The following is a 15798-nucleotide window of genomic DNA, read 5'->3' as shown; positions in this document are numbered from 1 at the left end:
GCAGTACTTCACCACAGCTTGTATGGTCCTGTCTCCATGGACTGACATCCGGGCAGAGCCACGAGTGCCAGGGAGAGAGGGAGGGGACATGGATGAGGAAGCCCCCCAAAGCAAGCACACCATCGGTGGCTTCTGCCGCTGCTTCTGTCTCTCCATCTACCTAAGTGCTGCCAGTGAACCTCTGGGTTCATTTCCCACTGCTCTCAAGCCCAGTTCAATTGCCAGATGGTCTTACAATGGAGGAAGGCATAGTAGAGACGGTCAAGGGGCTGTCCAGACAAGCCTTGGTGTCCAAGAGTGATTTTTGGATTTTGCTTGTCTCACACAGCTATTGCTTGTTCTCAGACAAGATTTTACCCTGTGGCCCAGGCTGGCCTTGAACTCATACCAATCTTCTTGGGGGCATCCCACCATAATACTTCTTCCTACTAAACACTGTTAGGTCCAAGTTCTGTTCTAGGGGAACTCTGAGGTCACTAACCCTAACCCTGAGTTCCTGTCCCTAGCAACATAGCTGTACTTACTTCACTATTTGAAGTGGAGTGAAGAAAGAGAAAGTCAAATTTAGGGGTGTAGCCTAGTTGGTAGAGTGCTTTCCCAGCATGCAGGAAGCTCTGGACTTTATCTCCAATACTGCATAAACCAGGTGTGGTGGCACCATGCTTGCAATCCCAGCACTTAAGTATTGGCAGGACCAGAAGTTCAAGGCCATCCTCCTGTACATAGTTCAAGCCAGGACACACCTTTAATCCTAGCACTTGGGAGACAGATCTCTGAGTTCACAGGCCAGCTTGGTCTACACAGTGAGTTCAAGGTTAGCTAGGGCTATCCAGTGAGACCCTGTCTTGGTGGTGTGTATGTATAGAAAGACACACACACACACACACACAGAATCCAATTTCTTTTCTCCCTCCCACGGGACCTGACTTTAGCCCTAAGACTTGGAGCCATTTTGTAATTTGTCCTGGCATTATGGGTTAGCCTGTCCTCTCTGCTTTGGAAGGAGACAGAGAAAGCACATCCAGGCTTGACAGAGGACAGCGATCTGTCTTGTGCCACCATGATGAGAGTTCTTAAGATCATGGTTTCTGATTGTGACTGACCCAGGCTACATCAGGGAAGCTGATGAGGAATCTGTAGGACGGAACTGATGGCCCAGGTGTGACCCAGAAGTAACAGCAGGACTGGGGCAGTGACCAGGTTACAGACCACAGACAGGTGACCTCAACAGCTGAGGAGGAGTGTGGGCATCTTTTATTCTGTGTGGAGAGAAGCGGTTTTCTAAGGGGCATGTGGGACTGGCGAGAGACCCCCGGGAAAGGCAGACAGGCATCCTGGGTATGTACTTCTTTGCAAACTTGCTTTACACATCTAAGTTCAGCACAGGGTGCTAGTTCTAGAAGAACAGTGCCACAGAACAGGAGCTGGCTTCACCCCAGGGAGCTGGAGTCAGGCTTCCGTTGGTGAAGTCCCCATTGGGCGGCCTAGCAACATAAGCCTGCATCTCCCACCGCGGCTCTATCTGAGGAAGGCTCTGCCGTGCAAGCTCCCTTCCAGACGGTGCTGGGAGGCTGTTCAGCTCCCTTCTCAGTGGCCGAGACATGGCGAGCTAACTGAAGAGTCCCCTTGGCTTCTTCCTCTTGGACTTGGCCAGCTGAGGTCTATGCACAGGGCCCGAAGTAGCCTAGAAGAAAAGGAATCCCAGTTAGCAGAAACAGATCTCAGTTCCAATTCCAGGTTGGCTGAGGCCTTTTTAAAGTAATAGATGTTTCGAGGTATATTTTAGGCAATGCTGTAAGAGTCTAAGTGTTGGGCTGGAGAGATGGCTCAGAGATTAAGGACCTCCTCCAGAGGTCCTGAGTTCAATTCCCAGCAACCACATGGTGGCTCACAACCATCTTATAATGTGATCTGATGCCCTCTTCTGGCCTGCAGATGTACATACAGGTTGAGCACTGTATACATGATAATACATAAATAATAAATCTTTAAGTGCCCCTCACAGACCATCACTAGAAGTAGAGTAAGGTGAAAAGGGGGTCAAGGTTCAGCATGTAGCCCAAGGGTAGCAGATGAGGGAAACACAGGGTGTGGGGCAACCAGATGTTCTATGATTTGGAAGCAGCTCAGTCTGTCATACCATCAAGGCGGTGTCAGTTAGGCAGCAGCTGCGGAGACCATGGCTGTGAGGTTACAGGTGCGCATTCCCACCAGTGCTCAGACAGCTGCCCAGGACTCACCACGGGCTCACACTCAGGCTCTGAGGGGGTCGTCGGAGTGGAAGAGACAGACTGCTCTGGCTGGCTCAGAAGCTGGCTATCCGTTCCCTGAGAAGAGGTGCTGCTTGAAGTCTGAGTCTCTCCTGAAACTAGAAAGGTCAACAGAAGGCAGAGAAAAAAGCCCACTCTCAGAACAGAAGCATTCACCACGCATTCGGACGAAGGGCAGAGTTTGCTATTAATATATTAACAGATTGAAGGGGCCAGCTTCCACTGATGTTGAGCAGACCCTGTTCCTGAGCCCACTTTCAGCACGTAGGCTGAGCTTCCTTGATTCACAAGGGGTGCCTGAATCACTATGTATCTCCTGATTCTCTCAGTCACGAGATCAATCTTCCCACTAGCTCTCTCACGAACTCCTAAGCATCTGGGCTAGTGCAAGCTACGAGAACGGTCTGTGGTGAAGTAAGTGCTCCGTATCTCGACTGGCCACATGGGCTACTGAGCACTTGAAGTGTGGCTGATTTCAGAAGGAGATGAAAATTTAATTTTATATGGTTTTTATTAATTGAGACGATATAGATTATACGGTTAGAACTGCTAAAGCAGACAGCACAGCTCTAACTCCACCCCGAGAAGAGCAGCTGTGACAAGGCATACTCACCAGAGCCTTTCCGCTTCTGCCCTGCTTGGATCTGCTGTTTGGTGACCGCCACATACAGACTCTGCAGATTGCTGGCAAATGGCCTTCCATCTCCAACAGCACATGCCTCTGGCAATTTCTAGAGAAAAGGTGATACTGTCATTGGTCTGCCTGGCTAGAGAAAAGAGAGCTGAAATCCCACCGACAGAACTGCCATCAACCCCAAACAAATCTATATGAGGAAGTGTGATCCCATGCAAGGCTTCCATCTGAAAGGCTGATGGCACTGCCAGCACAGAGCCTTGCTGTGGACTCTCCTCTGAAAGGCCTGATGTTTGTCTGTTTCCTCCACTCATGAGGTCTATCGCACTCTCCTGTAGATACTCCACATGTCTCCGGACTCTTTTGGGCTAAGAGATGATCTCTTAGGGGCCTGTTTTAGGAACCTATCTTCCTGAGCTGGGGTACAGTTCATTGACAGAGTGCTTGCCCAGCATGCACAAGCCCCTGTGTTCAGTCCCTAGGAGCACCACCATACACAAAAGAAATTATCTGCCTTAAGTGTCCCTGGGCTGGACAGTTTGCTGTCTTAACTGAGTTTATTCCTGAACTTCCACAGTAGATAAGAAAAAGAATGAAATCCAGGATGGGGGGAGGGAGCAAAATAGGAACAACAGACTGAGGAAGAACAAAAAATCATGACGGGATGATAATAGTTAGAGTGGGAAAATACAGTAGTCAACAGAGCTCTGGAGATCCACCTGCCATCTTATATACTGGACTGTAATGCAGCTGTGTTGTACTACACTCCACATGCCCCTCAGTGGCGGTGACACTTCTCCAAGGGGGGGTGAGAAGTTTTTTCAGGGGTGAAAAAAGTTTTTCTCTTACAGTGCAATAACACAAAGACACATACAGCACATAGATGCTATTTTTGCATGTATTTATTTATGCATATATGCAAGCGCATATGCACCGGTCAGAAGAGAGCCTATGAGAGGTAGTTCTCCCCCCCCCCCCCCCCCCCCCGGCACAAGGGTTTTGGAACTCAAGTCGTAAGGTCTCACAGCCAGCACCTCTATCTCCTGAGCCATTTTAAAGGCTCAATAAACCTTTGCTATATCTGTGGAATTATAATTTCCTGAGAGGGAGTGATTAGGAAAATGTTGGGAGATTCCTTAAGGAGGTGATGATGACACGAAAGCCGAGAAACTTCTCAGGTTATGTTACCTTTGCCATGGGACGGATGGTGGATATGCACTCACAGGACACTCTTCGCCTAATTTTTCAGCTGAACTGAGATGAAAGAATGGCTGAAGACTGAACTAAAAACAATCCAAAAATGTGACAGGAGTATGGCGTCCCAACGCTAGCTGTACTCCAGAGTCCTGGAATGGGTCCTGAAAGCACTTCATCTGTCCCTAGACATGTCTACAATGATGGCTCCCAGCCAAACCAGCAGGTCCGTGGGGCAGTCAAGCCAGAAGCTGGCACGAGAACCAACCCTAAAATCCTTGGCCCATATGTAATATCTCATGTCAAGGGCATGTCTCCTGTGCTATAAAGATGTTTCTTTACAGTGCTGGGCACCGAACCCAAGGCTTCACAAACATTAGGGGGATGCCCTACCACGAAGCTGCATCCTCAGCCTGACATTCCTCATGTGGGGAAAGAACAGGACAGAGAGCGTGTGAGAAGCAGTGACTTCATGCTGGACCACTAGGATCACAGCAGGCCTCCCTGAGTGGGGCAGAAGTCGAAGGACCCGTGGCTCCCACAGGGGATAATACAGTCACCTCACTCCAACCTCACCTCCATGGCGACTACCTTAGGCTTGGACTTCCTTTCATCTTATTGCAACAGAGCCCAGGTTTCAACAAGGCTTGCACTTTCACTGGAAGCTACGGACAATGAATCTGGGAGCCTGGAGTCTACACTTCGCCACCAGCAGGAATCCCAGGCAGCTATTGCACCAGCCATCTTCGGCTATGCTTCTGAGGAGTGACGACCACCAAAAGCAAAGCGGCAGCTGTGGCTCCTCTACCTCTCTCTTCACTAGGTTGGGCTCTCTAATCCTTAGGCCACTTCTTCCGAAAGACAGCCCTCTCCTAGGTGGGCGGCAGACCCTGGCAGCAGAAAGACCAAAGGATCCTCTCCTTTCTTCAGCATCTAGGATCTTTGCTCAAGAGACGTATACCCTCTCTGGCCACTCACTTGCGACTTGGTCGGTACAGCACAGCTGCACAAACAGACTTGGCAGAATCCAGTAGTACAGGGTCACCGCCCTTTGCCCTTTACATGGAATGAAATAGACTCATTTTCTAGACTGATGTTTACCATGTCCTTAATCCCCAAGTGAAGTAGAAGTGAAAAGTAACTCAAGCCATGGCTACTCTGAACTTAAGCACAGGTCCAGAACCTAACCCCGGCCTTTCCTCTGGTCTCCCTTTCTCAGCGAGATCCAGCCCTGTAGTTGCCAATGGTCATCCCACGCACACACCTAGTCTCAGAGAAGTACTAGCAATTCCATTTACTAGACGCCTACCACATGCATTGCTCTATGCACTCTAAATAGTAACCTATTTCCCTCTCCTCTTCATTACCACTGTCCTGTCATGTGAAGTAGCTCCTCACCTGTTGGGGGATGGGGGAGTCCACCTTTTGTGAATGAATGGAAGTGTAGGCCTTAGCAGGGACCCGCTTGGCTGGGGTGTTCAGTGTGAACTAGTAAGTGGGAAAATGGGCCTAAGTTCTAAGCAGTCTCTCCTCAGGAAACCAACATAAAACCACTACTTACTTGCTGTTCTGGACAGCAATATTTAGTTAAAAAATGAGAACCTAGCCTTTACCAGGATTACAATTTGCAATCTCTTACATCATCCATCTTATATCACCTGTTATCACTAAAGTGACAAGAAAACAGAACAGAGTAAAAAAGAAGACGAAGAAACTGAACATGGGAAGAAAAAGCAGCAACTGGTACAAACTGGAGCCCCTAGGGGCTCTCCAGCATCCCTGAATCCCTGGACATCTTCCCAGAAGGCTGAGGAAGAGAGGTATGTGGCCACCTGAGCTAGAAAAGGAGCAACATTAGCTCCCAGGGCAGGACAATGGCAGGGGCGAGGTGGGGCAGGCCACAGAGATCAAAGCGAGAATGCTGGAGTCAGAACTAAGCAAAGCAAATAGTGTCTCCTGCTGTAAGTGCAGCTAGCCAGAGCACCATGTACCAGCATGGATCGGGTCACTGCCCAGAACGTCAGGGCAAGAAGAGTCATGTGAGCCTACAGCAGGACCCGTTCATCTGATTAGCGCAGAGACAAGTCAAGCCCGGGGAGCCTGAGTGGAATTACAGACGCAGGCACTATAGAAGGAGGTGCAGGGGGATGGACACCCCAGTCCTTCCCTCCTCAGGACAGATCTGAGTCAACAAGTAAAAGCTCTACTTTCGAGAATTCACATTTGCATGTGTGTGATAGGCAGATCGTACTGTTTGGCTTTGTGTTTCAGTGATCTGCTGTAATAGAATTCTAAACCAATGGTGACAAGAACCCAGAGAAGAAAGGGGTGAACTCACACCGAGAATCCAGAAAAAAAGACCTCAGAAGTGGTGACACCAAGGTGAGCCTTGAGAAGCTGGACTCTGAACACAGTGGAAATAGGTGAGGGTCAATCAAAAGTGTGACGAAATGGGATGTATCATTCCGAGTGCAACTAGAAAGCTAAATTCACGTCCACTGGATTGCAGCCCATTTTTTCTGAATTAAGAGTAATGCCATGGAGATTTCCTTGTGTTTCACAACTGACTTTCTCTATTTGATAGTATTTGCCAAAGCTTTCTTGGCCCCCAAGTAATACTAAAACAATGATGTGGACTCAGAACTTCCTCTAGGTTCCACGTTTAGACTTTTTGTTATATTTATTTAAACTCCTAGTCTTTCTTTATCATTGACTTCAATAGTCACAAGCACTGAATAACCCTTTCATTGCCACTGTATAACCCCCATCACCAGAATATAACCTTCCCATCACCACTGCATAACTCCCCATCAGCCACTGCATAACTCCCCCAATCAGCCACTGCATAACCCACCCATCAGCCACTGCATAACCCTCCCTCAGCCACTGCATAACCCTCCCATCAGCCACTGCATAACCCTCCCATCAGCCACTGCATAACCCTCTCATCACCACTGCATAATCCTCCCTCAGCCACTGCATAATCCTCCCTCAGCCACTGCATAACCCTCCCTCAGCTACTGTATAACCCTCCCTCAGCCACTGCATAACCCTCCCATCAGCCACAGCATAACCCTCCCTCAGCCACTGCATAACCCTCCCATCAGCCACAGCATAACCCTCCCTCAGCCACTGCATAACCCTCCCTCAGCCACTGCATAACCCTCCCATCAGCCACTGCATAACCCTCCTATCAGCCACTGTATAACCCTCCCATCAGCCACTGCATAACCCTCCCTCAGCCACAGCATAACCCTCCCTCAGCCACTGTATAACCCTCCCATCAGCCACTGCATAACCCTCCCTCAGCCACAGCATAACCCTCCCTCAGCCACTGCATAACCCTCCCTCAGCCACAGCATAACCCTCCCTCAGCCACTGCATAACCCTCCCTCAGCCACTGCATAACCCTCCCTCAGCCACAGCATAACCCTCCTTCAGCCACTGCATAACCCTCCCATTGCTAACAACTGTTTACCCTCCTGAGATAATTCACTAGGGCTCTGGCTCCTGCTTAAATCGTGTCAGAAACTGTGGGAAACCCAAACTGACAGAATCTCTTTGGGATGTCTTATTTTCTTGTCCCTTGTTGCAGCCCATCTTTGTTCCTAGAGCCCAAACTCACCACCTTTTTTTTGTGGTCACTCCCACTTCAAGTCCAAAACACACAGCCATGGAGCAAAAATTAAAGAATCCCAGAGGATTTGCTGGCAAGATTCCAGTGGGGATTTTCACCTCGAGCTACGTGGTCTGCTCCCTCACTCTTTCTTTTGAGATGTTCCAAAAAAAGAAACCTGTAGAATCCTCAAAAAGGCTCACACCAATACTCAGCTCCCTGCGGATATGTGCTTCTGCCTGAGGCATATTTAATAGATGGAATGACAAGGGGAAACAAACTAACCAGAACCCGCCAGCGTCCTCCTTTGGGTTGTCGCTGGTATTTGTCCCAGGAGCTACCATAGTTTCAAGGCTCATGGACTAACCCTCACCATGTCACACACACCAACAGACCTCCAACTTAGGATTTCTCTAAAGACAGTGCTCACCTGCCTCCTGAACTGTGGCAAGCTTTGCTGCCTCCCCACGGAACCCGTACCTCCATCCTGGGACTCCTGGTGATGCTCTCAATTTGTTTCTCTTAGAGACAAGAAGCAGCATTAGAAACTCTTCTAAGGCCTTAACTGCCAAAAGGTTTGCCAAAATGAGTAGATGGGAACAAGGAAATGGTTAAGATGCATCTAATGAGAAAGTCTTTTCCAGAAACACGACTCCCCTCTGCCCCCCTACTCCAGTGTAGAACATTCTAAGCATCTACCAAGATGCTCAGGATTGAGCAGGTGCTGCCCTCTTGAGGCTTAAACTCTAGAGCGAAGACCAACAAGAAACACAGGGCTAATTTCATACTCCCAAGGGCTGGCAAGATGGCTCAATGGAGTGAAGGTGCTTACCTCCAAGCCTGATAGCCTGAGTTCAATGCCCAGGACCTACATGGTAGAAGGCTCTGACCTTCACATGGGTGCCAGGCCACAAGAATGTCACCCTAAATACATAAATACACACACATTCTCTCTCTCTCTCTCTCTCTTCTCTCCCCCGCCACCTCCCCCCACCCCCATACACGTGGGCGCGCGCGCGCGCGCGCACACACACACACAGTCATGGGGAAAAAAAGAAAACAACCCATGAAAACAAATAACTTAGCCAAAGTACTGTAGAATTGGGGCAAGAATGTTATGCAGTGTTTTGGTGTGTGTGTGTGTGTGTGTGTGTGTGTGTGTTAGAGTGTTTTGTTTTGTTTTTTATAAGACAGGGTTTCTCTGTGTAGCCTTGGCTGTCTTGGACTTGCTTTGTAGACCAGGTTGGCCTTGAACTCACAGTGATCCACCTGCCTCTGCCTCCCGAGTGCTGGGATTAAAGGTGTGCACCATCGCTGCCCAGTGCGCACACATGTGCGTGTGTGTGCCCGTGCCCCCAGAGGTCAGAAGTGGGTGTGAGATCCCCTAGAGGTGAGATAGGTGCTGGGAACTGAACTCAGTTCTCTGAAAGAGCAGAAAACTCTATTAACTGCTAAGCCATGTCTCCAGTTCTGTGATATAGTTTAAACAGAGGTCACGAAAGTGTCATGGAACACATTTCAAAACTCTAAATGGAAGTGAGAGAGTAATCCATGTGGTTGAGTTGTTTTCAGTTTTCCTGGAATGGTCCAGTTTATGCTTACTTTCCATTTTAATTATTATTAGAGCCTCTTGCTCTTCTGCGAGTGTCTCACTATGAAGGATGAACTAGGTGGTCGCCCTGCATGAGGGGACAAGCACGGCAGGCACATGGATATGCGCCTATGTTTATCTGGAATCGTGACATGATGCAGCAGAGGGTGAAGTGAAATGCTTTATATTCTGAAGGATTGCTGGGTGAGGAAAAGAAGAGACGCTGCAAGGTGACATGGTTCAGGTGACAGCAGAGCAGGCAGTGAGGGCTGGGTGCGAGGTTTAGGGTGAATCCAAAAGGCCGACACACCTTCAAGCTGATGGACAGGGTGACACATGAGAGAAGTCAGGCACAGGGCAGTGGTAGGGTGTCTGTCTAGCATGATGAAGCCCTCGGTTCAATCCCTAGCAATGTGTAAGAAACAAGAAGATAAAAAACAATATGAGCTAACTCCTGGGTCCACAATAATCTTGTCTGGATTGGGAGGGAGGGGAAGAGGATGGGGGAAGGAGTACAGGCTGAGACTGAACACTTATACCATGGAGTTGATGAGGGGATTAATAAGAGAACGGAGCAAGTATTTGGGGAAGTAAGCATTTCCCTTAGCACGGCACACTGGGACAGTGTCGTGTGGCTCAGGCTGGCATCACATGTGTTACGATGTATCAGGGACCAGCTGGAAATTTTGATCATTCTTCCTCCACCTCCATTACAGGCATTCACAGTGACGTGGGGCCAACTATCGAGCTGACTACATTTCTTGCCTGGTCTTATTCCTATGCCAACCTGATTCAAGGCATGTCCAAATGATAACACATACAAAGAAGCCAGGGCGTGCTCTCATTAACTTGTAACTGATATAAAAAAAAATACAGGGTTTCCAAACAATCAGTTAAGATGCAAGTGAGGGTGACAGAGCCCAGGTCACCATCCCCTTCCGCCATGTCAGCCTGCTCTTCAGTCTCCAGCATGAGAAGGCCTGGATCCAAACCCTAACTGGCAATTCCCTGCTGTGTTATCAGCTGCTGTTCCCTCACCAGAAAAAACTGACCAACACCTACTTTGGGAGCATTAGTGGATGGACCCTGGGAGATGATTAATCAATATTGGTTCTTTAGAAGATTTTCTTTCTTTCTTTTTTTTTTAAATTTTGTGATACAAGAAAGGTCTATGCAGTGGAGTGGATGCACCTGTATCCTTCAGAAGAGGATGTTGGATCCTCCGAAGCTGGAATTCCAGGAGGTAGTGAGTCCTCCTGACCTGGAAACTAAATTCTGGTCCTCTGCAAGAGCAGCAAGTGCTCTTGACTGCTGAGCCATCTCTCTGGCCCTTAGTGTTTGTGACGGGCACCTGCCTCATATGAGTTATGGCTCTTCATTTCCCCATACCAACTCTTCATGAATCTCAAAAGTCACCTTTGCTCTCCCACTTCTCAGAACCTGCTCAAGAGGCTTTACCCTCATTCCATGTGACCTTTGCAGGGAGGGAACAGGGACAAAAGAAATTCAGTTATAATTCTCTCCATGAAACACAAAGCATGACCTCCAGTGGCACGCCACAGCATACATGCATGAGTGCACGCGCATGCGTGCACCCATGTGCCCCCCACACCACACCATTTGAATGCTTTCTAAAGTACTAAGAGAGCTCCAGCTACCTAGCAGTGTTTGAACTGGAAGTGCTTTCCCATGACTGTTGATATTTCCTGCTTCCTTCCTAACAGGGTGGCAGAAGGACTCTGCTCCATCACTCCATGCTGTGTGGGAAACAGAAAAACATGCCCTCCAAGCTGCCACCAAAAGGGTCCATGGTTTCGGGTGGGATGACTCTCTCGCTTCCCCAGAGTGTGTTCGGGAGACATGAAGAAGACGAGAACAGTAGTACAGTGGTGAGGCCTGGGCTCCAGGCTTCAGGTGACAACTGCCAACTGTCCTATCCTGCTTTTCCACAGAGGCTCACCTAGACAAACAGCTTCTGAGTTCTAGGGAAGACCTAACCGTGAGGGGGTTCCCCTGTTTCGTCCCTTACTATACAAACAGTCCCATATCAGATGAACACGATCAAAGCACCCTATGTGCAGGTAAGAAAATGTCATGCTGAAACCCATTGTTTTGTACAAACAATAGTCATAAAGGGAAAAAAAGTCAGCCCCTCTATCTGCTCAGTGATGAGAAACCTTGGTGACTTGGGGGAAAGAGCACACAGCATCCTAAGGGCACACTGTCCTTGAAGGTCCAAGTAGGAGATCAACAACAGAGCTGACACTGCTCAGTGTTTGGTCTGACTTAGCTTTGTTTGGGTCTGTGCCTGTCACAAGGCCGCCTCTGGCCACTCTGCCCTGCCACTGCTGACCTCCACAGTTAGCCCCTTGCTTCTAGGCATCCACACAGGGCTGGGCTAGAGAGAAAAAGAACCCCGAGCTTCCTGGGAATAATACTGTATTTAGAGACCTTACAAATTAATTGTGGCTTAGTGATTTTGAAAATTATTTAACTTACAGTCTACTTTGCCGATTTCCCACTTACAGTGAGATGGGAGAATGAAGGCAAACTCACCCTGTGCATGCCAGCATCCATGTGTGTCACCTAGTCAGGTTCCCTGGTCACTTTCTGAGGCCTCGCTTGAGACTGGGATATTTTTAACATCTGATTCTCGCCCATGTGGGAACTACAACAGAGGTGAAGATAGGAAGAGTTCACACAGTTCCAGACAGACAGTTTAGGTCTGCTTGTGTATTCTAATTAATTTCTCTGGTTCAGCTGGAAAAGAAGGAAGGTGGGAAGAAGGAGTTCACAAGAGAGGTCCAAGCAGAAGGCTGGATCAGCACTTCCAAGACTAAGGATTTTGTTGATTTGCTTTGAATTCTTGAAACAGCATCTCACTGGGCAGCTAGTCTTGAACTTGCTTGTGATCTTTCTATGAATGTCACCACACCTGGCTAACTTTACAACGATGTGATGCTGGAGAGTCACACATCTAAGCGCATCCTCTACCACCGAGCTGCCAGGAGTGGTGGCGCACGCCTTTAATCCCAGCTCTCAGGAGGCAGAGGCAGGTGGATCTCTGAGTTCAAGGCCAGCCTGGTCTACAAAGCAAGTCCAGGACAGCCAAGGCTACATAGAGAAACCCTGTCTCGAAAAACCAAAAAAAAAAAAAAAAAAAAAAAAAAAAAAATTTAACCCAACAAACCTCCATATTTACCTTACTAGCCAGGCTCTAAAATCATTCTCATTTCATTATGAAACAACAAAGGCCCAAAGAATTAATTAATTCTTCCATCATAGATCCACAGAGGTGACTTCAGAACCTCCCCTTGACCCACTAGGCAGAAGGCCTCACAGAACCACCATGGACAAGTCTCCCCTTAGAGGAGGCTGGCTCTTGTTCTGAGGTCCAGCGGCACCTAGAAAGCTCTGTCTCCCTTCTTAAGGCCCCAAATGACCCAAGCTGCAGAGAGAGGGTCTTCTTTCTGGAGGGAGTGAGCTGTGATTAACTTGCACACAGTCTCCCCAGGCACCATAATATCACAGAAATGACTGCGGGACAGGGGGACGCTAGGCTCTGAATCGCCTTTAGAAAGAAGCACAGCCTCTCAGAGTCATTGCAGGAAGGCCCCAAAGAAAAATAATGGCACTGGGAGTGGAAGTGGGGGTGGGGGCGGGGCAGCTGCTCTTATAAGAGCCCTTTGTGGTGGCTGCCTCTGAAAGGAGGTTTTGCTAGACAAGGTGGAACTTCTCAAGGTGACAAGCAAATGGCACAGACTGAGCTGTGACCCTCCACTCACTCCATAACCAACCCCCTCCCCTTTGGACGGCCAGAGCCCAAACTGTCCCTGGAGCCCCACCCTGCCCCAGCACAAACCATGGCTTTCTAGTCTGCAGAGCAACTAATGAGTAGCAAAAGGGCTCGAGGGACCAAAGTGGTTTCCTGGGGGGATGCGTCCTCTGAGCCCCGCACAAAGTGGAGTCACAATTCCCATTCCTTTGCTTTGCCCCCCACTCCTTTCTTTGCCCCAAACAAGCAGCTCCTGTCCCTCTGGCTCCGGCTGGCCTCTAGGAGGGGACAGGCAGTCTCAACATCAGGTTATCAAATTCTGCTACCTCAACATCCCTTCCCAAATAGAAATGAAACAGTGTGGTGGGACCAGAAAGGGAAAGCATCACATTTAACAACAAACCCACAGCTCTTAAGACTCAAAAGGTCCCAGCTCTGCCCTGTGCCACGGCCCTTTGCCACTAGCCCTGTGCAGGTTCACTATTTCCCTGGTTTTGTGGAGATGAGAGGACAGTTGTCAGCTAGGCCTGCAGGTGCAAAGGTGAAGTGGAGGACCAGGAGTGTTCTCTGCAAGACCTCTGCCACCAGGGAGATTCTCTTTCACCCAAATTACATGCCTGACAGCTGGGAACACAGCCTGTGGCCAGTTCAAGGGCTTCCTGCCTTCACCTGCCTGCTGCCTGCTCTCTGGAGGGTGACACACTGTCTTCTCCTATTCCACTGGATGATGTACAACTTTCCCAAACATGCACATGGGCACACATACATACATGTAAACACATGCACACCCATATGTGCCCATACATGTACACACACACACACACTCATCAGGTACTGGAAAATCTGTGATATAAACTAAACTCTCCCACTATTAGGGCCGGTAAGATAGCTCATCTGGCAAAAGTACCTTCCCTTGCAAGTCTGACAATCTGAGTTCTGTCTCTGGAATCCACAGTGGACAGAGAGAATTGACTCCAGAAAGCTGTCCTCTGATCTCCACATAGGTGCCATCACACACACACACACACACACACACACACACACACACACACCCCAATAGTAAAATCTTAAAGATCCTTAAACTCTCGAATACTGCTTTAAGGGAATAAATTGATCACTTTGAAATGTGATCACTTTGAAAAAATGATTTGGCAGTATCTACTAAAACTAAATATTCACATATTACCTGTGAGCCAACCTTTCCAATTCAATGTGTTCATTCAAATACAAAGGGGCAACCTGTGGCACAGTCTCACAGTGAAATAGCATACAGAAATGAAAAATATGCCATGTACATACAATGGGTAAACTTCACAAACAGAAGGAAAAAAATTACACAAAAGTGAATACATGTGAGATGATAGCATTTGGATAAAATTTTAAAATGGGCAGAATTATGAGAACTCATGGCAGCGGTCACCTTTCTGAGGTGGGAGGGGAGAACTTCTGAGAACTGAAATTGTCTAATTCTTTTTAAAACTTTTTGAGACTATTATTTTTATTTTATATGTATGAGTGTTTTTGCCTGAATACATGTCTGTGCACCACATCTGTGCAGTCCTCATAGAGGCCAGAAGAGGGCATCAGATCCCCTGGGACTGGAGCTATAGATAGTTGCAAACCACCATGAGGGTACTAGGAATTGAACCTGGGTCCCCAGTGCTCTTTCTTAATTGCTGAGCCACCTCCCCAGTCTCCAAACTTCGAATTTTTGATTTGGGTGCTGACTACACAGCTGTTCATCTTGCAACAATTCTCCAAGTCAGATGCTTATTGGCATGCTAAAAATATGCATCCTATACTTTAAGTGGTTTTCTTGTTTTGAGACAGAATCCTACTATGTGGTCCTAACTGGCCTGGAGCTTTAAACATAGATCAGGCTAGCATCAAGTGTACAGGGCTTCTGCCTCAGAAAGGCAGGTACTACCATGTACACCCACATCTTATACTTTGTTCAAAATATTTATTAACAAAAGAAAGAAATCACTCCTGAAAACGGGTAGATCCTCAAAGAGGTAACAATCGATTATGACTCAAATGTTTATAATTGAAAGCATGATCACATGATAATGTGTACATTTGGAAGTGTGTGGCTGAGGATGTGGGTTTGTAGCAAAGTGTAAAGCTTGGTGCTCAAGCCAGGCATGGTGGCGCACGTCTTTAATCCTAGCACTTGGGAGGCAGAGGCAGGCGGATCTCTGTGAGTTGAGGCCAGCCTGGTCTACAAAGTGAGTCCAGGACAGCCAGAGCTACACAGCAAGACCCTGTCTCGGAAAAAAAAAAAAAAAGCTTGGTGCTCAAACCTCAACGCTGTGAGAACACTAAACAGATATTCACAGCAGCATCGGTCATGATAGCCAAAAAAAGTGGGGAGGACTCAACTGCCCATCAACAGAGCAAACAACAGTGAGGGGGATCTGGGCTGGTGATATGGCTCAGCGGGAAAAGGTGCTAGCTCCATGCAAGCTTGGTGGCCGGACTTCAGTGTCAGAACCCACATCAAGGCCGGAAAAGAACTAACTCAACAGTGTTGTTCTCTGACCACAAGCACACCAGGGTGTCTATGCCCCTCATCACATCATGTCCACATACATATTACATATATGCGATATTATTATTATTATAAAATAAAAATAAAAAATTTAAAGTTTTTTTTTAAAAGGGGCCACCAAGTCAGACAACCTAAGCTTGATTTCTGAGACCCACATAGTAGAAGAA

The 15798-nt window shown here is 48.0% G+C and overlaps 1 protein-coding gene across 4 annotated transcripts in view; it reads right to left on the bottom strand.

Moving 5' to 3' along the window:
- Nucleotides 1–1232: 1232 nt before the first annotated feature.
- NHEJ1 (non-homologous end joining factor 1) overlaps nucleotides 1233–15798 on the bottom strand; it is a 92510-nt gene continuing 77944 nt past the window's right edge. For 3 of the 4 annotated variants that reach the window (XM_084778529.1, XM_084778531.1, XM_084778530.1), the window contains 3 exons: nucleotides 2884–3001; nucleotides 2241–2368; nucleotides 1233–1684 (listed from right to left, as the gene is read on the bottom strand). In XM_084778529.1, coding sequence (XP_084634655.1) covers nucleotides 1610–1684; nucleotides 2241–2368; nucleotides 2884–3001 — 321 coding nt within the window. In that variant the 3' untranslated portion in view covers nucleotides 1233–1609. The remainder of the gene's footprint in view (nucleotides 1685–2240; nucleotides 2369–2883; nucleotides 3002–15798) is intronic. The other variant, XM_084778532.1, reaches the window with a different exon arrangement.

Source organism: Acomys minous (genome assembly GCF_964271855.1).
Source record: "Acomys minous genome assembly, chromosome: 4".
In the NCBI taxonomy this organism is placed as follows: Eukaryota; Metazoa; Chordata; class Mammalia; order Rodentia; family Muridae; genus Acomys; species Acomys minous.
The sequence above is the reverse complement of the archived record's forward strand: the minus strand, read 5'-3'. Positions and strand labels throughout refer to the sequence as shown.